Source organism: Phascolarctos cinereus, unplaced genomic scaffold (assembly GCF_003287225.1).
Source record: "Phascolarctos cinereus isolate Bilbo 61053 unplaced genomic scaffold, phaCin_HiC Scaffold_4;HRSCAF=312, whole genome shotgun sequence".
NCBI classification, from domain to species: domain Eukaryota; kingdom Metazoa; phylum Chordata; class Mammalia; order Diprotodontia; family Phascolarctidae; genus Phascolarctos; species Phascolarctos cinereus.
The window spans coordinates 637,057,357-637,079,317 of record NW_027555847.1 but is presented as its reverse complement, the minus strand read 5'-3'; the positions used below and the strand labels follow the sequence as shown (position 1 = coordinate 637,079,317).

Here is a 21,961-nt window from a genome sequence, read left to right as displayed (position 1 = left end):
AGGTGGACCTGAGTTCAAATTTGTTCACAGACACTTACTAGCTATATGACCTTGGGCAAGCTACTTAACCCTGATTGTCTCCAATATTTTGTTTTTTCCAATAAGACTTTTTTTTTTTACAGTTTACCAATACAGAGCTTCTCTTTGTAGCCAAGAATGTATGATGGTGGTTCATTAAATCTAGAAGTTGTGCTAATTTTTGCATATATGTATTGATGGGTGAAAAGAATCCCTTAACCTTTTTCCTCTGCAGTTTGTATCTATGGCCACTCAGTCTAGGCCAAAATCTAATAAAGCAAAGTGGAGATGTAACTGGGTTTGTGATCTCCCCTCCAAAGACAAGAAGTGTTTAACCTTTGAGTTAGAAGCTTAAGATAATAAGATTTAGATCTGTAAAAGACTTTAGAAATTTTCTAGTTCGGTCTTCTCATTTTATTGATGAATGAATGAAGTTTCTGTTAATTGCTTAGTGTAATTAATAATGTATGCAAAGCATTCTACTAAGCTCTGGGGATAGAAATAGAAAAAGACAGACCTTGCTTTCAGGGAGCTCACATTTATTTATTTATTTATTTTCATTTTGGTGAGGCAGTTGGGGTTAAGTGACTTTCTCAGAGTCACACAGCTAGTAAGTGTCAAGTGTCTGAGGCTGGATTTGAACTCAGGTCCTCCTGACTCCAAGGCTGGAGCTTTATCAACACTGTTCCACCTAGCTGCCCTGAGAGCTCACATTTCTAATGGGAGAGTTGCCACCTATGGGAAGTTTCAGTTGCAAGTCAGATGGAGGAGTCCCATGTTCAGCAAAGCAGTTGTTGATGCCTCTTCTTTAATGTCATTCTCACTGACAAAATCATATCTGTTTCTGATATGGAATGATTTGGTAGTGCCAAGAACTTTGGTGGCAAGAACTCTCTTTTCTGTGTCTTTGGTAGCTGTGGCTGTCAAACATGGAGGAGAGGTTGCCAGGTTGAATCTCCACAGGGCTGCTGCCCATGGTGGTAGCTGAGCGTACTGGGTTAGAAGAAGCATTGCTGCCCATAAGGGTTCTCGGCTTTACGGTCTTGGGCTGTCCCCATTAGCATCTGAAGGTGAAGGGTCGTCGAGACAGTGGCAGTGGTTTGATTTGCCTGACGTGTGCTGCCTGTTGTCTTTTCCTTGGGGTAACTTGCTTCTTCAGTCAAGTGAGTTTGCCTGCCTTCATATGGTAGTTGTTGGTCAGTTGATGGGGATGGCTTGCCGCTTCTCCACAAAAGTGAGAAGTGAGGGCTAGGCTGTAAGTAGGACCAGTGGTCTTGGGAAGTGCCACTCCCAGATCTCCTCTGCCTATTGAACTGTTGGGGCGTTTGGTGAGTAGTTGTTGCTGGCGATCATGAGGAAGGTGGGCCACTTCCCCACAATGATTTCTGTGGGGGGCTGGGATAGAAACAAGTCTGGCTGTTTGTTGAGTACTGCTGTTCCCAAGGCTCTTGGGCTCAGCGTCCTGGGCTTTGTCCATCAGGGGCTGAGGGAAGGTGGAAGTAAAGGTAGTGGTGCTGGTGGTGGTGGGAGCTGCACAGCACATGCCACTTCTTTCTCTCTCTCAGGGTGCCTTGATACTTTAGTTAGGTAGGTGATAAGGGGACTGAGGCCAAAAAGACTAAGTTACTTTACCAAGGTCATACAGGTAGCAGTGCCTGGCATTTGGGTAGTCTCACATATAGAGCCTGGCCTGCAGTAGATCTGGCTAATACAGTGAAAGAGCTGGGATACGAACTCTGGCTCAAAATCCACTGTTCTTCCCATGTTTTGTAGTGTTCTTCTTAAAATGAAATTTATATTTGCAGGAAGACCAATTAACAGGCTACTCTACAGTGAAAAGGAGAAATGACAAAGACTTGAACTAGAGTGGTTGTGGTATGAGTAAAGAAAGGGGATATATTTAAGAGATGTTGAGGAAATGGAATTGACAGGACTCAGCAATTGATTGGATAAATGAAGAGTCAAGGATGTCTCTGGGTAAGGGGAAGGATGATGATGTCCTAAACAGAAATAGGGAAGACAAGAAGACCAGAGGGCTTGGGGGATGCTAATGGGATACACAGGTACACATATCAGGTAGGTAGCTGGTGATTAGATTAGATCTAGGATTAGATATATAAATCTGGGAGTCATCTGCATGGAGATGATAATTGAATGCATAGTTACTGATGAGATCACCATCAAAGAGGCCATAGTGAGAGAGAAGAGAAAAGGCTATTGGACAGAGCCCTGGATTACCCCTACAAGATTGTTGTGAGAAAATTGTTTTGTAAATTGTGATATAAAAATAAGCTTTACTGGCGAGCAGCTAGGTGGCACAGTGGATAGAGCAGTGGCCCAGAAATCAGGAGGACCTGAGTTCAAATGTGGCCTCAGACACATAACACTCACTAGCTGTGTGACTTTGGGCAAGTCACTTACCCCTAATTGCCTAACCAAAAAAAAAACAAACCAAAAACAAAAAAAGAAATGGAAGAAAAATAAGCTTTTACTGTGTATATGGAGCACAGAAACACCTCTGCAACATTGTGCCACCTATCTCACAGAATTATGGGACAGAATTTTGTAAACCTAACAGAGCTCTAAAAAGGTAAGTTACTATCATTATTTATAATGGTAGAGCTGGAAGAGACATTGGATGTTATGTAGCACAGTTATCTCATATGTCCGATAATAAGTGGAAATAGGACCATTTAATTTGACCTACAAAGTGAACTGCTGTAGTGTGTCCTGTCCATAGAAATATCAGGTTCTTAGACTGTGGGTTGGGAATGTCTAGGGTGCAGGAGACCTGGTCACTGATCTGAGCTAGAGCCATCACAAGAAGTGCAGAGGTATCCAAGGTTGTAGGAAGAGATCACTGCCCCCCAGGTGGTCCTCTGGAGCAGCCAGGTGTCAAAGGACCAAGGTCTTTGGCAGACCTGGACTGTGCCTTTGAGGAGCAGCTCTAAGCTTGTTCTGTGTAGCAACTGCCGCTTCTGGGTGGCCCCTGAGACATAGAGATCAGAGCAGGTTGAGGTTCCAACTTGGGGCAGAGAGATGAGATTGTCAGAATGCCTGCCATCCATCAGAAGGGCAACTACTTCAGAGTCATTTCCCTTGCTTGGTGATTTATCAGCATCGGCAGCATGGGGTACTTCAGAGAATATTGAAAATGCGACTAGAAGATGTAGAACTTCATCCTTGCTTTGACGATGATGTCACTTTCTCTCTCAGAGTCTGTTTCCTTATATGTAATATGGGCATGGTGATAGCTTGTGTTACCTGTTATTGGGAATAGTGAGGAAAGCACTTGGAAGATTGTAGAGAGTTAAATAAATGTTGACTGTTAGCCATTCATCCATCCATTCAAAGACTGCTTGTAAAATACCTGCTGTTTGAAGCATGCTTCCCTGGGCTCCGGTTATGGCTCCTCTGAGATCTGCTAGATTTTCTAGGGAGCTTCTGAGTCATGAAAGGATTCATTCAGAAACATTTTAACTAATCACAGTGAACAAGATCTAGTCTTTACATTGAAAAGCTTAAATTTTTGCTTCTTTTCTTGGCACATGATTATCTTCTTTTCATGAAGCCTTTGAGCTCTTATTGTTGGCATAAATAGAAAGGCTGTTTTATATCTGAGTTTTGATCATTCCCTTAGAAGAAAGTATTCTTGCAATATGCATTATTTTAATTTTAATTTATACTTCTGTTTAAACCTTGTGACTATTTAAAGCAAAAGGCAATTTTATAAATCCACTAAACAAATCAGAGAACAGTGATTTATGAGTCTGCTGTTGGAAATGTTGTATACACTGCAAGTTTTCTGATTTTGAGTGATGCTCTGCTTATATTAACGGGCCATGAAATGAATCCAAGTGGAAGAAAAATGAACTGACCAAACCCTTCAACACTCTTTGTGAAGAGGTTGATATGGTGGTATAGGAGAATTATCTGAGAAATTCAGAAAAATTCTAAAGAAATTCATCAGAGGTGAAGGTAAGGTGGCACATTGGATTTTCTGTAGTGAGTAGATTATGATGGTTACAGTTTCCTTAGGACCACTTTTTCCTATTTGGATTCTAGAGCTAGCTGTTCAGATTGTTTCTGATCATTGAGTTAAAACAACAGTGTACTTTGCTTTTCTGCTATGGCGGCTGGGCTGGTGATGTGTGGTTGAACCTGGCACCCACGGAGGCTGCTCCAGGAAACCTGGCAGATAGTTTCTTAGCCCCAAGCCCTCCAGTTCTCCACTTGCCTCTTCCATACACATACACGTAGGATCTTTTCTGTGATGCAAAGTTGAGGAACAGCAGGGCCAGTGACTGGACGGGGGAAAAAAAGATATGCCCTGAGGATCCATTGAGACTGTCTCATTGGTGATCATAGAATTTTTTTTAAATTCTGAGTTCTCATTTTGTAGATTTTTACATAGTTCTTACCATCCCATATTTAAGACTAAGAAGAGTAAGGGGGAAATAAAGGAAATTACATTACTGCCTATCTAATCCTCAATAATCCTTGTTTTTCCAGGCCTTAGTTTCCTCATTTTTAAAATGAGAGGGTTGGGATTAAATGGTCTCCAGACCTTCTGGTTCTTTAAAAACATTCCATGACCACCATGAAGCCTGCCTCATTGGATCCCAAAGCATCCTTCCATTGAGCTTAGTCCTTGGCTGTTTTCTATCTCCAGAACCAGAATTTGAACACAGATTCCCCTTCTTCTAAATCCAGTGTTTCCCCACTAAACCTTGTTCCATAAACATAAAGTATCAGCTGGGATCAGGATGTGGAAGGAAGGAAACTAAGGACTAATCCTAAGAGGCAGAAGAGAGGGAGGAATGCATTTCAGGCACGAGATGCAAAGGCACAAGGCAGGAGACTGGGTGTTATGTATGAGAAGAGACAGTAGGCTGGTTTGGCTAGTAAAAGAGAACAACATATGGTGAGCCTGGAAAAATAGTAGAGTTGGATTATGATGGATTTCAAATGTTAAACAGAGATGTTAGTTTTCTCTTAGAAACATTTAGGAGCTCCTGGGGCCGAAGAATGACATAGCTAGATCTGTATTTTAGAAAAATTGCTTTTGGCGGCTGTGTGGATGATAGATTATAAAGGTGAGAGGCTGAATGCAGGGAGAACAGGAGGTATTTTTCAATAGTCCAGGTGAAATGTAATGAGGACCTGAATCAGGGTGGTTATGGTGAAATGCAGAGAAGAAGCAAGATGTTGTGAAGTAGAATCAAAAAAAGGCTGCTTTAGTATTGGTGGCAAGGGAAAAGGAAGAGTAAAGGATGATTCTGAGATTGTTAATCTGAGTGAATGAATAAAAAAGTATTTTTAAAGTGTGTCCTATAATACAAAGCACTGGTGGGTACATGAAAAACAAGACAGTCCTTTCTCTAAGGGAACTGACAGTCTCATGTCAAAGACATACATAGAAGAGGTTCCAGTTACAAGTAAGATGGAAAAGTCCCATAGCCCTTAGGGGGCAGCAGCAAAGCAGATGTTGATGCATCTTCTGTAATATCAGTTGTGCTGATAAAATGATATTTTCTGATGCTGAGCCATTTGACAGTGCCAAAGATTTGGGGAGTTCAAGACTTTTTTTTTCTGGGTCTTTAGCAGCTGAGGAGGCAGAAGCTACAGCCCCTGCAGAAGCAGTTGCTAGGTCCCATTTTGATGGGATATGTGTCCTGGGAAGATGATGGCTTTTTGGGCTGGACTGAAGGCAGGACCGAGATTCCGATGTTTCTGTCATTCCTCTGAGGCCCTTATGCTGACCTGTTCGTCAGTAGCAGTTAGTATCAAATGGTATTGGTGACAGTATATGTTTATATTGCACTTCTTCCCAGTTATCACTCTTCTTAGTGATAGGCATGAGGCTTAGGATAGAAGCAGGGCGGATAGTCTGTGGGGACTTTGCTGTTCCCAGGGCTCTCTGGCTCAGGGTCCTAAACTTTGTACATCAGGGTTTGAGAGGAAGTGGTAGACAAGGAGGTGTGGTGCATTGGCTTGTCTGACACATGCTGCCTCTTGTCTCTCCTTCAGGGTTTTTTCTTACTGTTTTAGCTAGGCTGGCTTGCCTGCCCTATGTGCTAGTTAGGTGAGTGAAAGGGTGGTTGGGAAGAGGAACAGAGGAACAGATAACCTTATATAGTCTCAGCAAGCAGTCATATCCTACCTCTTCTTGAAGTCCAGCCCATTTCACTTTTGAAATGCTCTCATTGTTAGGAAAAGTTTTTATTTCATCAAGTCTCTACCTCTTGAGTCAAACAGATCAAGTTGTAGTCTTGTTCCATGTCAAAGTCCTTGAAATACTTGAAGAGTTTTCACACTTTGTCTTCTGTTGTGTAGGCCAAACATTCCTAGTTGTTTCACCCTGTTCTTATAGAGTAGGTTCTTTAGGCCCTTTTGCCACCATCCTAGTCACCCTTCTTTAGTGACAAGTTAGAGAATGTCAGTGAGCTGCATAAAGTACAGAACTTGGAGCCGAACATGTTGTTCCAAAAGTGGACATTTGGACTATTACTTCCCTAATCTGGACCCCATGCCTCTCTCAGTACAATCAGAGTTATCCCAGACTCCATTTTTGTCATATTTCAAAAATGGCAGAGCCAAGGCTCAAACCTAGGTCATAGGATGCCAAGCATAGTACTCTTTCTATTATACAACAAATATAAGATACTATGCTGTTGCTGTCATACAAGAATAAAGATGACCACATATTCTGTAAATATGTATTTTACCTGTCTGACTACTCCTTCATCTCTTGCTAGATTACTCTTCTTCCCACCCTCAGCTATGGGTGAGCCCTAAAGATCTGAAGTAGTCCCATTTCTCTGCACTCTTGCGAATCGGTCGACTAGCATTATTAAGCACCTACTGTGTGCCAGAGAGTATCTTACCAGTTCTTATGGTTACGATTGTAACCTCTTGTAGATGACTTCTAATTGTTTTATTTTTCCCCAGCTCTAGTCTCTCTTCAGTGTCACCAAATTCCTCTTAAACACTGACAACCAGTTGTCAACCATCCTCCCTTCCACCCACCAATTATCTTGTATTTTCCTTGGCATATATTTTGTACTTCTTGATATGTGTACTTGGTTCCTCCAATAGAATGGGAGTTCCTTGAAGGCAGGGATTATTTTGATTTTTTTCTTTGTATCCCCAGAACCTACCACAGTACTTGGCACTTAATAAATTTTTATGGATTAATTGCTTCTTGTATCAAACTTTCTTAAAACAAGATACAGCTGTTAATGAAGTCTTGAAGCCACTCTTTACTAAAAATAATGCTTTGGATTTCTAATCTTTCTTTGAATATTAATCATATAGCTCGTTTCTCTAGAGCTTTTGGGCTTATGAAGCACTTTTATCACAATAGCCTCACAATAGAGGTAGGTTATACATTAATTATTTCACCCATTTTACAGGTTAAGACACTGAAGTTCAAATTTCAGATCTGGAACTTGAACGTAGGACTTCGGATGCCTGGTTCATTGATCTTTCTGCATTGCGTTGGTTGCCTCACACCAAGCGGAAGGGTCAGGGTAATTTGTGCTGTCTCATTAGTCCTAAAGTCACCCCTTTGCACAGAAGCACAGAAAAGTGGATGTTCTGCTATAATACCAGAGGTAGTGTTAGTGGAGTAGTGGCCACTAGAGTACCCTCCATGTGCTTGGAAGGATTGGCAAGGAATTAGGGGGTTTTGTTGTTGCTGGTATCACTTACTCTGATGGTCTGATTTATGGTTGTTATTGCGCTGCTGCTTCCAAACTTCTGCCATCAGTTTGCCAAAATAAAAAATAAAAATGTGCTGAGCTTAAAGTGTTGCCACTAAAAATGTTCAGCTAACCTTCTAAGACTGATTCCAACCGATGATCATCCCTGCTAGGATCCTAGTTTTCCCCTTGATACTTAGAGGAGAGATATTCTCAGCCTCCTTCCTAAGAAGCACGCTTTCTTTCCTTTCAAAGGAACATAGTGAGGGAGGAGGCAAGTGCAAGCTTTCTGCTTCCCCAGGGAGGTTGTACTATTGTGCCTTTGGCAGGCAGACCAAGGGGAGCAATCTCAGTGATCAGAGAGCTTGTATAGTTTGAAACGCATTTAGAAAATCAGGGAACACAAAGCTCTTATAGTCCTTGGTGGGGGTGGGGGGAGGGCTAGGGAGGAGGGGGAATGGGGGGAAGGCTGGGAAAATGAAATGAGATTAGAGATCAAATTACTCTCTTCTTAAAATGATGAGCTGTTGGGCAGAGTTTGATTTCTAAATTTTACTTTGGATAATTTCCAGAAGTTGTTTCTTTGTTTTGACTCGAATGTTCCTCCCCCCAAAAAGAAGCATTTGTAGGAGACTTTTATAATATCTTGCTTTTATACAGATGAACAGAACTCTGAATAATGCCACAGGGTAAAATAGTGAATAGATGTTCCTTCCAAGTTTGGCATTAGAGACATCTCTAAATGTGCAAAGGATCAGTGTCTTTCCGCTATAATTAAATAAGATGAAATTATTCAGATAATGCCCATCCATGTATGTCAGTGAGGGGTCCCAAAGTTCATCCTGGTCATGGTGAAGGGGAAAATGCCCTACTGGGAACTTTTCGTTTTTCTACATGATGATTTACCATGGTACTTAGAATCTTAGGAGATAATTTCCTAATAGATGTACTATAAAAATGTACTGGGTATCACCCCCATTTTATAAATGAAGAAAATAAGTGACTTGGTCTCACACAGGTAATAAGTGGCAGATATCAGGAGGGTAAGGAAGAGGATTCAGACCCAGACCTCTTGATTTTTAAGTTCAATGTGTTTTTCACAATATCATCCTAAATGCCATTGCTATTAGTTACAGCTATAACATTAAACTCTCTCTCTCTCTCTCTCTCTCTTCTCTCTCTCTCTCTCTCTCTCTCTCTCTCTCTCTCTCTCTGTATATATATATATATATATATATATATATATATATAATTATATATGCATATGTTTACTTTAGAGAGAAATTAAAATTGTCATTTTCAATGTGACCCAAAAGCCAGGTGCTATTTTTCTGGGTGTAGGTTTAGCTCATATGGAAAATTCATCAGTTTCTTTAGACCAATAGAGCACCTTTTAGTATAGACCTTACCTTCTATTATCTATTCGGTTTCCAAGTGTTGTGGATTCTACCACTATAATATGTCTTACATGTAGTCCCTTCTCTACACTAAGATGATCAACACCCTAGTTCAAGCTTTCATTAGCACTCCCTTAGATTCTTTTAATAACCTCCTAATTGATCTTCCTGTTACTAATCTCTCCTCCCTCAAATCTATCCTCCAAACAGATACCAAAATATTTTTCCTAAAATGCAGGTGAGATCATGTCACTCCATTCCTCAAGAGCCTTCTGGTTCCCCATGCCTCTAGAATTTCCACAACCTCCCCAGCTTGACATTTAAGTCCTTTCCTACATTGGCTCGAGTCTACATTTTCAGAATTATTTCACACTCCTCCCCTTTTGGCCATTTTGACCAGAGGAGAATGCATTCTGATTCTTCCTCCAAGCTGACATTTTATCTCCTGTCATCTTCTGTTCCTTTGTACAGACTTTCTTCCCATGCCTGGATTGTACTTCCTCATCACCTCTGTGTCTTAGAATCATTAACTTCCTTTAAGGCTTACCATTTCCTAGAGGAAGCCTTCGTACTAGTTGGGAATGCTCACTTCCACCTCTTCAAGTTATCTTGTATTTACTTATCTGTATATATATATTGTATTCTCCTGTACGATGTAAACTCCTTGAGAGCAGAGGCTGAGTATATATTTCTGTCTTTGTATCTAATAGTGTCTGACACAGTGACTCATAGATGGTAGATGCTTACTGATTTCTTATTGAATGAAATTTGAAACGGAAGAGCCAGAAATAGACACAAGCCACCTTGATGCTCAACTTAATGAAGTCTGTTTATACAGTTATATTGCTGAAAATAAAATTGAATTTTAATAACTCCAACTTACATAAAGGACCTGATATTTTAGTGCCATTTCATGATTAAGCTAATACCTATAACTCTCTCTAAGGATACCAGCTTTCAGAAAGGGAGCTACTGCAGTGGGCTTTGTTTAATTGCTTTCAAAAGACTTGTACTTTTCCCAGTTGGGTAATTCATCAGAAAATCATGATTTGGAGCTCCAGTTTCATCAGTAATTGATTGCGAGTTCTAGAGTCAGTGCACAAAGTAGACCCGCCATGTCTTTCATTGACCTTCCCTAATAGTTGCCTATGTATTTGATGAATTGGAGTAGAAATTAGTTTTTCTTGGCTTTGATGTCAGTTAACTGACACAGTTACCCATTCAACATAGATTACCCATTGTCATTTGTTGTTCCTTAATTAAAATTACAATGACAAAGGTTATTGAAGCTTTAATTAATCCTGGGTATTGTTATATTAATTTTAATTTAAATGTAATATGGGCCAGTATTTCTTCCTAAATTACTTTCTCCCAAAAATCACTGACAAAGAACCCTTTAATTTCATTTTAAGCCTGATGATAGCTTTACCCTAACCTTAACCACAGGTAGTTTGCTTATATGAACTATTTAATAATAAAGCTGTGAAGGGGGAAGAAATTTGAGAGAAATTTAAGAGAAATTTAAGAGAAATTTAAGAAATTTAAGAGAAAAGAGTAGCAGTGTTTCATCTGTCCTATGAAGGTTTGCTAATGGTTCGAATTGAAAGTGAACAGAAAATGACAGTGAAAGAGCCTAAAAGTTGAGTTGAGTTTTATTCTCTTTGACTGAGACAGAACAAACAGATGCAGCTTTCCTTGACATTCAGAATGACATTTTTGGGTTTCAGAAGAATGTCCACTCATTTAGTTCCTCTTTGTCTTAAGGTTTCTGAATTGTTTGAGATTTGACTTCGATGACCAGTCTTTCAGAGAAGATAGCTAATAGAAACTAGAGGGGCTTCTCTGAGGCTTTAGTGCCACACAGTCATAGGCCCTAGAGCTGGAAAGGTAGGTAAATTTAGCCCAGCCCTCTCTTTTTATGGATGAGAAAACTAAGGCCCAGAAATTGAAGTAATTTTGCTCAAGTCACAAAGAGAAGTCTATTTGAACTCAGGTTCTCTGACTCCAGGTCTGGTCCTCATTCAATTTTACCACATTTCTAGGCACATGTCTTGGGGTTTAGCAGAAAGAGTGCCAATCTCTGACTGAAACCACAAACTTCTAGCTCTGGCACAAACTGGCCATGTGACCTTGGCCAAATCAGTTTACTACTCTGGAATTCAGTTTCTTCAGGTATAAAATGAGAGGCCTGGATTAGAAGATCTTAACTCTCCCTGTTATCTCTGGCATTATATGATGCTATGGTTCTAATCCCCCTCTCTCCTGGACCCTAATTATCAAAATCTGAATGTGTTCCTTACTGCATGGTGAGGCAAAGGTGTTTGGTTTCTATTTAGGGTATGACTTTCCTAGAAACCCTGCTACTAAATAAAATAATAGACCAGAAAGTCTGTTTGTAGAATGATGCATTAAACATCTTTTAGCTGACAGTGAATTGAGCCAACAGATGGAATATATCAATTCAAATCATAAGCATTTATTAAGTATTTGCTGTTTGTTAGTTACTGGGCCATATGTTGGGGTACCCAAATGAAAAATGAAAACAGTTTGTTCTTACATAACCTACATTCTGGGGCAGCTAGGTGGCGCAGTGGATAGAACACCAGCCTTGGAGTCAGGAGGACCTGAGTTCAAATGCAGCCTCAGACACATAACACTTACTAGCTGTGTGACCCTGGGCAAGTCACTTAACCCCATTGCCTAGCCAAAAACAAACAAACAAACAAACAAAAAAACCAAAAACAATATAACCCTACATTCTAATATAGGTTTGTCAAGCACCTACTGTGTGCCAGGCTCTGTGCCAAATGATTTACAAATATTATCTCATGGTTATAGATGCTGTTATTATCCCCATTTAACAGTTGGGCAGACTGAGGTGGTGAGAGGTTAAATGACTTGCCTAGGGTCACATAGTTAATAAGAGCCCAAAGCAGAATCTGAACTCAGGTCTTCCTGACTCTAGGCCCAGTGCTGTGTCCACTATGCCACCTAGCTGCTCCTAGCTGCATAAATAGGTACATGTACATGATCTTAACTATATCTGTGACTATTTACATTTTACTCTTTTTTTCCTTATGGGAATGATCATATCCCTTTTTAATATAATTTCTTAGTCATTTTGTCTGATTTTTCAGAGCAACCAAGTCATTGGAGCAAAGCTTTCCCGTATTCCTCTGCCAGTCTCTTGGCAAGTTGCAAATTTGGTGGAAATGTTTTTTTTAGTTACAGCTCAGAAACCTTGCTCCTTAAAGACAGGCCTTTTAATTATTTGCTACCAGGAAAATAGGAAATAAAAATGATTAAAAAGGGAAGTGGTGATAACTAAGAGCCAGGATGGCTTTGTCAAAGGCTCTTCATTCCAGACTGACTTCTATTTCCTTTTTCTTATGGGATAATTTTTTAGGCAAGGTAGGTGCATTCCTGCAGGGCTCTTGTTCTCTTCTCTTTTCAGCCTTTCTGTCAATGACCTGAATAGAGACATTAAAAAATATACTTATTAAATTTTCAGATGATATGAAGTTAGAGGAATAGCTAATATATGATGTTGGCTCTCAGACCTGGAATCCAAAGTGATCTTGGCAAACTAAGACCATGGCCTAAATTTTTGTTTTTGTTTTTGTTTTAATTTGCACAAGTACAGTATTGGGAAGGCATGGCAAGACAAACTTGGGGGGAAATGACCCGAAATCATGGGAGATTTTAGTGCCCCGCAAATATGATAGCAGCCATTAGTGGGCCCTGGAAGCCCAAAAGTTAAATATACTTTGAAACTTTATTAACAGAATTAAGGTGTCCAGAACAAAAGAAGCATTATTTCATATGAAGCTTGAAATGAGGGGGTCTGGGTACCCATCTCAATTCTAAGCCGTATCTACATGATCCCGACCTCCGTTTCCTCCTTTGTAAAATGGGGATAAATAACATTTGTAGTAACAACCTTAGGGTTTTGTAAGAAACTTTTTTTTTTGTAGGTCTCAGAGAACCTGAGACATATGACTTATTATGGTATGCACCAACTGTGCCTTGCAGTGGTCAGGCCACATCTGAAATATATCCCATTCTGGGTATCACTCTGAAAGACTCTGACAATCTTCAGCTTTTCCAAAGGAAAGGTGACAAGCAAGGAAAGGGATCATAAACCATACCGTACAAGAATGAAGAGAAGGGCCCGGTGAAGACTTGAGGTTGGGGGACAGGGATGAAGGAGGATTTTCAAACCTGTCTTGTGGAAGGGCCTGCTTTTGCTTGAATCTAGAGGGCAGAACTAGGAACAGTGGGGAGGTGTTTTAGGGGAGCATGTTTTGTCTGGCTTGCACCACCCAGAAGTGGAGGAGGCTGCTTCAGGAGGGGCTGGAGCCAGCCTCCCTAGAGCTGCTCTAGTTACAGCGGCATGTTGGGCTTCCACAGAATAGATTCCTGCCTGCTGCAGGATGCACTGCGTGATGTTTAAGGTGCCTTCCAACTCTGACATCGTGACTCTGTGAGTTGCCGCATGTTTCACCTGAGACTGTGAGTGCTCATCTGGGAAAGGTATTTTAGCAAGAAACATTTCATTAGATGAGGGTTAGGTTTAGAGATCTTTAATGTATGATTATGCAGCACAGCATTGTGAGTTCTGTGTCTACTTTTTTTTTTTTAAAGGTAATACCTGTTAAATGTGTCAAAGAAAGTATATCCATCCCTGAAATTTTGCTATCTCTTCTCTGATACCAGTTTGGATAGACCAAACTCTAACTTCGGGAATGTGCAAAATCTATATTTGGGAATTGGCATTCTTTCTCTTAAAGCATTTAAATCCTTGACAAATTCTGTGATATCTTGTTCTATTCAAGAAATGAAAAGGATATGATGGATTTTGGTATTTCATTCTTATTGGAAATTCTATATTAAAATTTTTTTCAAATAATTTTATAGAAATATTTCTTGGGTGATAGAAACCAACAATAAGATAGTCTAGATCAGCTAGTAGGGGAGTTATTGGCAGAGTTCAAAGTCACTATAACCTATTTATCCCCCTTCTTTATCAAAATTATTTGTGATTTGCCTTTGTGACTTAAATTCCAAAATTTAAAAAGGCAAAAAATGTTCAAACCATATCTCTGCTGTTAATATTCTTTTAGGGTGAGTTTTGCTAAGAATTTACAGACCTAAACTTACCCCTCTACAAAGCATTTTAGAATTTTTAAAAAAATTGATCCTCGTAACACCCTTTGAAATAGATAAAAGAACAGTAATTATGGTGAGGATAAGGGAGGGTAAGTGACTTGTTCTCCTCCCATAGACATCGGATGGCAGGACCAGAGTTTGATTTCATACCCTCTAATCTCAGTTCAGTGCTCTTCCCACTGCTCTACCCTGTTCTTTTTTGTTTGTTTGTTGCTAGGCAATGAGGTTGAGTTGCTCAGAGTCACCCAGGTAGTAAGTGTCAAGTGTCTGAGGCCAGATTTTGAACTGAGATCCTCCTGACTCCAGGGCCAGTGCTCTATCCACTGTGCCACCTAGCTGCTCCTCTACCTTGTTCTTTAAAAAACAGTAATAATGGCAGGTTCAAGTAAGCGAAATTTTTTCCTCCTCGGTTTCTGAAATTTAGCAGTCTATTCTGCAGAGTTGGAGTAGTCATCTAAAGGGAATAACATCATTTCTTTTAATCTGTCTTCTCCTTTCTTGCAGGTGGCATAAAGTGTCCAGTTTGCAGCTTTGTTTATGGTACTAAATGGGAATTCAACAGGCATTTGAAGAATAAACATGGATTGAAATTAGTGGAAAGTGATGGTGACACTAAGTGGGAGGTAAATCTTTGATTGGTTGTAGTTGTCATCACCAGATCTACAAAGCCATTCTTTCTCCTAATATTCAAAAGTAAAGATGGAGGTTTGCTGATTGACACACACAGCAGGTGCAATTAATTCTTTGGCAATACCTTCAGTTATTAACTATGTAAATTCTAGAATCTTCAAAGACCATATTTGATACTCCAGATATTGTCATGATAAACAACGCCTGAAGCTCTTTGAATATAGCTTAGTTCCTTAGGTGAATGCTTGTTTTCTTCATTTAAAACATGGCATTTTGGAAAGGGAGCAAAAATAAGGTATGTCTGGCCACCTTTTAGACAGATTGCTAAGGGAAGAGGAGAATGAGTGCTTTATTTCTCTAACCTCTTCCTTTCTTCTGCCTATCAAGAGAGAAATTGAAGTCAGTGATCATGCTGAAGAAAAACCCACAAAAACTGCATTAAGTTTATAATCAAATTCAAAGCTAGTATTCCAGGTCTAGAACATGGCTATTGTAGATAGATTAATTGCATTCAGTACAAAAGCAAATAGAGTGTTGCCTTGCAAATAGTAGGCACCTAATAAAAGTTTGTTGGACATTAATTATGTTCTTGTGCTGTCACAACTTACTCTAAGAACATACTTTCCATAAAAAAGAATTCTGAACAAAAATCACATTTATAAATGTCAATCTATATTAACCCTCAGATTTGTGATAATATTTGTTTAAGTTCTACTTACCTGAAAGACACATTCCCACTTACCCCCAACATCAGAAATATAGTCATAACCCTAAAAGTAAGTAAAAAATTCCTTCTGAAACAGCATGGAAGATCACAGCACCAAAGCTCAACCATTTTGTTCCATAGTAGGCAGAGGGAAGCCCTCTTAAGCACTCACCCAGAGCCTGTTGACTTAGAAAGACATATAGACAAGACATCAGCAAATTAAGAGTAGAGTGATATCTCTCACAGGGTTGTCACAAGGAAAATCCTTTGTAAACTGTAAACCACTATATAAACATGAATTTGTATCATTTATATACTATTTAATAATATAATTATATTCTGTACTGATGCTGGGATAAGTCTAAAGCTGTGTTTCTATTAGTGTAGAGAATTCCTTTCATAGAAACTTCCCACCTGTGTGATCAGGAACTCCTCTATAACTTATAGAATTTGATAGTTTTGTAAAGAAAAGTTGCCTTAGAGAGGGCCTGTGCATTTGAGAAACTAAGTGACTTACTGATAGTCACACAGCCAGTGTCAGTCAAAGGCAAGATTTGAACACTACTTCTTCCAAGGCTGGTTGGTTGTCCTGTATTTCATATACAGGCTGCCTTTTATTATGTATTAGTTATGTTATGTTAATATTAATTATATTACATTAATACATTATCATGGTTACTTAAATATTACTATTATATTGATTATTATGTTGATCAAATATAAATATTGTGTTAATAAAATATCCTTAGAACAGTAAGAAGTGACAACTGATGGCAAAGAACATAATAAATATAAAATGAGGACACAACTAAAAGAAACAATCACAACTGTCTTGGTCCATTTCATGTAAGAAAAAGGATCCCCATATTCCTTAATAGCTCCTAAGGATGTTATATATTAAAATATAGTTCCAGAAAAGATTTTAATAATGACTTTGAGTTATTAAGAAAAAAGATCATATGATCATGGATTGAGATCGAATTATGTTCATTCTATTCATTACAAAACATGTAATAATACATTTTGGGGAAAAATTTCCACCAAAAATAGTTAAAATACTTTTGTCCCTTAAGAGTAAACTATAGTTATTTGGGATATTTTTATAGGTGAAATAGCTTGTTCTCCAACAATGGGATGTCAAGAACTTGTTACATGTTGTTGTCTGTCTTGTGACTTATTGTTCATTAAGCCAATGGATGAATTATTCTTCTGGGAAAAGCATTCTTTTAATAAGCATTTGTATTTAGCTAACTACAGAAATTTCTGAGGAATCATCTACCCAGTACCTTCATATCACAGAAGCTGAAGAGGATGTTCAAGGAACTCAGGCAGCTGTAGCAGCTCTACAGGACCTCAGATATACCTCAGAGAATGGTGAGAGAGTTTAATAAAAGGTCTCCTCCAAAGAATCTCTGTCTTTATCCATGCATGGGATGATGTCTTGGAACAAGGCCCTGGTAGCTGCAAAAGGAAGCTACCTCTGACTCGACGGAACCAATTGCCTTTTAAATATCAGGAAGTGACCATAAGGCTTGGAGTCAGGAAACCTGGTTTGAATCCTGTCTCTGCTATTTACCAGCCAAATCGTGAAAGATGAAATGACTGAGGAAACAAAGCTTTGCTGTTCCAAGCATATCCATTTATTAAGTAATGTATGCCAGTTGCCTTTCTTCAGCTTTGGCACTGGACCCTGAATACAGGGAAGACAGATTTTTATACATTAAAAACAATCAAATGAGACCAATTAATTAAAAGGAAACAACCAAGATATAACATTAGGTAATATGATTTCTAATTGGAGGATTAGGGAGTTTCAAAGTTGGGAGGAGGACTGTGAACAGGTACAATTCCCTGAATTCAGAAAAAGAGGTGTCCTACTCCCCACCAAGTGTCTGAACAATCAAAGGAACATGGAAACAATAACTGATTAATCAGTATGGGGCCCCTTTTTCAGATAAAACATATGGATTGCTTGAAATGTGCAATTGTGAGAAAACTCCTTGAATCAGTCTTTGGATCTGACTGAGTTTCTGGTCAGTATAACCTAGGTCTTAGTTAAGGGTCTCGCAGGCAGCAGGTAGAGATGGTTCCAGTCCATGCAAGGCTAGGTTTAAGCAATGCAACAAAGTCCTCTCACAATCCCCACAACTGAATAAAGTTTTCTCACAAGACAGCAATTGAACTAGACTAGATCCATAATTGAATAGAAATGAAAGTGAGCTAGCTCCAGATTGAGTCACAAGATGGAGTCAGTGTGGTTCACTCAACTCCCACTATCACTTGATATTCTGATCCCCTGAATTTCCTCAGATCCAAATTCTGTAATTCTAAGACATCTATAAATAGATGTGAAAAATATAGCAATTTTTTTGTATATTGCTTTATAATTTTCAAAACATTTTTCATACAGTATTCCAGTTTTCAAAATAGCATTATGAAATTGGAAGAGCACGTATCATTATAGTCATTTTCTAGGTAAAGAAGGTGAGGCTCAGTGATTGACTGTGTTCACAAGACTAGCATATGGCAGAGCTAGAACCCAAATCCAGGTCTTCTGACCCCTAGTACACCTTCCTGTGTGGTTTGTACTGGTCCATGGTGATCCCCTAGCCATCTCTTCTGAGAGGTAAAGACATCTGCTCACTCCTTACATGGAGTTGTACCAAGTCATAGCTTGACATTTCTTCTTGCTCTGATTTTTCCCATCTACCCAGAGCAGTTAAATTCTATACTTTGTGATTCACAGGATCGGCTTTAAGACATACTAGGCTATAGCTATAGCTGTCTTAGTGAGGGTCTCTGAATTTTCAAAAATTATTTTTAAAGTCTAATGCTATATTGACATAGAACTACAGAATTTTGAAGTTGGAAGAAATCTGAAAGAGGACGTAGTCCAACCGTCTCATTTCACACCTGTGGAAATTGAGGCTCAGAGAGAGGGTTCAGGTCATTATAACATAATATATTTTCAGTTTTGCCTCATCCTTTTCAGTCCTAAATGTGGAGTAGGAGGAATTAGTTAAACATCTGTGTCCTGAGTTCCATGTCCTCATTCACTTTAGAGAGTTTCACTTTCATTCATTAAAGAATAGACACCATATATGGCCTCCTGAGAGTTCCTTGAGTTCTTGAAAGATTCCACCCAGAGTCAGAGATCTGTCATGGGGCTTCACAGCTGCACACTGTTTGTGAATGAGATGGAAAGAAGAGGATGATGTGCAAGTAACTAAAAGGTGGGAATGAACTTTAGATTCTTCTTTCATGTAAAGTTTAAAGGTTCGATTCTTCACAGACCCTCAGAACCCAAAGGAACCTCAGGGGCCACTTAGGCTAGCTCAGGCTTTATCAGAATTCCCTCTGCAGCCTACATGCAATGTAGGGATCCAGCCTCCACTTAAAGAGTGCTTACAGATGGAGAGCCTCCTGCCCCTTCAGGCAGCCTGTTCTACTTTTTTTTTTTAAGGAGGTTTTTTCCTTTCTGAAATCTTATTCTCTGCAACTTTTACCCTTTGCTCCTCGTTCCACCCTGTTTTATTCAAGAAGGATGAGCCTAATCTCTCAAGGACATGAAATAGCCCTTCGGAAAGCTGCCCTGTCCTTCCTAAGACTTTTCTTTTCTGTTGTAAATAGCTCTTGTTCTATCGACTGATTCTCAGTGTGTCTGCTTTCCAGTTTCTCAGCCATCTGAGTCCCACTGAGATTCTTGCTCATTTACTTGAATTTCCCACGTCTCTCTCAGGGTAGAGTTAGTGGAGAATGATGGAAAGCCTAGGACTGAGCCAGTGACAGGTAGCTAGCTTCTTTAAAATGACACCCTTTTTTTCCCCTGACCAGAGCAAATAGTGTTCCAGTTAGAGAAACTTCTCTTTGGCAATGGCGATTGTCATTTCAAAACATACAAACAAAAATAAATAACAAAAGTAGGAAAAACAAAGTGGTGATCAGAAGTTACTCGGAGAAAGCCAGCTTCTTGATTATATTCTCAAAAATGCAGAGAATACTCAGGGTGGTTCAGTGCAAGTGTAAATATACTGTATTATACCATCCAAAACTTCATTCGATTGTGAGGCAGAGCTGAAGGAAGTGGGAGGCAATTGTTTTTGAAATCAAGATGTTTTCTTTGAGAATCACCACTCTCTGTTCTAACTGAAATTTGGCCTGAACTGGCCTTGAAGTTAACACTTCAGTCCTTATACCCCTACTGTACAGAAATCATCATATTGTTTTTAGGCTCCCCAAGGACCAAGAGACTCCTGTATTTTCTGATCTTAAGAAACCTCATAGAAAATTCTATTACAACCAGGCAATGTAAGGACACTCAGTTGGTTCTTCTTTTGCACTTTAGGAGCCTAGTGGGAATTTAGAAGATGAGTTCCTCACCTCAGTTTAGGGTCCTGGAGAATACCCTCTCGTCCAGGGGGAGACAGCTCTCTACTATATAAGCAGCCTAGCAGCTGAGGTCCTCCATACATTTACCTTCCTCTTGGCAGATGGATTCATGTTTTTTCAAACACTTGGTAACTATTCAAAGCTTAAGAACATATAGGACAAGACTGTGTTTAGAGTTAATAAAACATGTCATTCTGTAAACTTAAGGACAAGAGTTTTTCACTTTTTGTTGTTTAGTTTGGTGGAGGCTACAGAGCGAAACATTTTGGCTTCATATAAATAATACAAGGAAAAAACTTCCTAACAGTTAACACTTTCCAAATGTGAAATGTAGGGTCACGGGAGATAGAGGGTTCTTTATTACTGGAATTCTTCAAGCAGAGACTGGAAGGCCACCTGCCAGGTATGTTGGAAAAGGGTTAGATTAGCTGATCTCTGAGGTCCCTTCCAGCACTGAAATCCTGTGATTAAAAGTATTTTTAAAGTGTTTTTTAGGGAGAAAAGTTTGATTATAGTTTCTTGCTTAAAACAAAGTACTTAATACAATTTGTTAATTGAATTGAGTTGAAAATTCTAATTCCCTTCCAGCAGCTCTCTCTTCATGTACACAAGTCTTTGTTATATAAAACTCATACACACAATTACAAACCATATTCACTTTTCTAAACTGAACACATCTGAATCTCTTTTATCAATAATGTGTTAACTTACACTGGAAAGTGGCCTTTGACAAGCTAGACATAGTAATGAGAAAATTGGCACAAAATTTTCTACAGTTGAACTATCATAGCAGTCAAGCCAGACCATTTTTTTTAAAAGAGATAATTTTCTTTCTAGCAAATTGGTGATAAGGGTCATAGTACTGTGCTCATATGGCTTTACAGATGGTCATACAGCTGGTAATGGTAATTGGCATATCCTGAAAAGCTTCTCTGATGATACATGTTTCAAGCTTTAGAGATAATTCAGAGAGAGTCCTGAGCTCAAATTCTTTTGATATGATTAAATCCAGTATTTGGCAAAGGAGACACCCATCCAAATACCCATTTTTTGTGGGTATAATCAGTATTTCATTTCAGATCTGTCCATAATAAAGAAAAGAAAAAAAAGAGTGTCAGTTTACCAATCAGTACTTGTGAATACCTTCCTCTAGGTCTGTTACTAAAAAAGGCATGGGACTGAAAATCTATGTGTTGTTTGCAAATGACATCTAACATTTCTTGCTTCCAGTAACAAGGGGACCTTCTCGATTCTAATCATCTCTTGCTTTTGTCTTTCTAATAAGGTGAAAGACTTGATCCCACAGCTGTGAATATCCTTCAGCAAATTATTGAGCTGGGAGCAGAGACCCATGATGCTGCTGCTGTTGCCTCTGTGGTTGCCATGGCACCAGGAACTGTGACAGTTGTGAAGCAGGTAAAGGCCCATTAGGTTCCCACAGAATGGACATCCTCAAACTCCCTCATCCCTACCTCTCCACCACCATTTCTGCGGAGAACTCATTTTCTCAGGGCTAAGTCCCAGGGAAGCCGTGAAATGACTAGTCTAAATCAAAGGAGACCATTCTGGTGTACTTATCTCTTCTCCTGAAGGTGTTATTATGGCATTACATTTACAGAAGCCCTATTTGTGTGTGTGTGTGTGTGTGTGTGTGTGTGTGGAAACTTCTAGAATCTCTTTATTGACTTTCTTTAAGAGACGCCCAAAGTGAAAACAAAATATGGTAAATACATTTACTCAGACATTCCTAAAATATGTTTTAAGCCAATTAAAATGTCCTCATTGCTTAAAATACTGTGACTGCTGACATTTGGTATTTTTTATTACTGGGAAATGGAGTATAGAAAGAAGTAGAAGGATGAGGATATATTTTTCCTGGAGCTAATCTTCAATTCAGCAGTCTTTTTTTTAAGCACCTCCTACATGCAGCACACTGTACTAGACTCTGG

General features: G+C 39.2%; 1 protein-coding gene across 2 annotated transcripts in view; it reads left to right on the top strand.

The window, feature by feature from the left end:
• The window catches only part of ZFAT (zinc finger and AT-hook domain containing), a 276,495-nt gene that overhangs the window by 207,630 nt on the left and 46,904 nt on the right, over nt 1–21,961 (top strand). Inside the window, exons 13-15 of one of the 2 annotated variants that reach the window (XM_020997901.2) lie at nt 14,792–14,910; nt 16,871–16,997; nt 21,298–21,428. In XM_020997901.2, coding sequence (XP_020853560.1) covers nt 14,792–14,910; nt 16,871–16,997; nt 21,298–21,428 — 377 coding nt within the window. The other variant, XM_078153759.1, reaches the window with a different exon arrangement.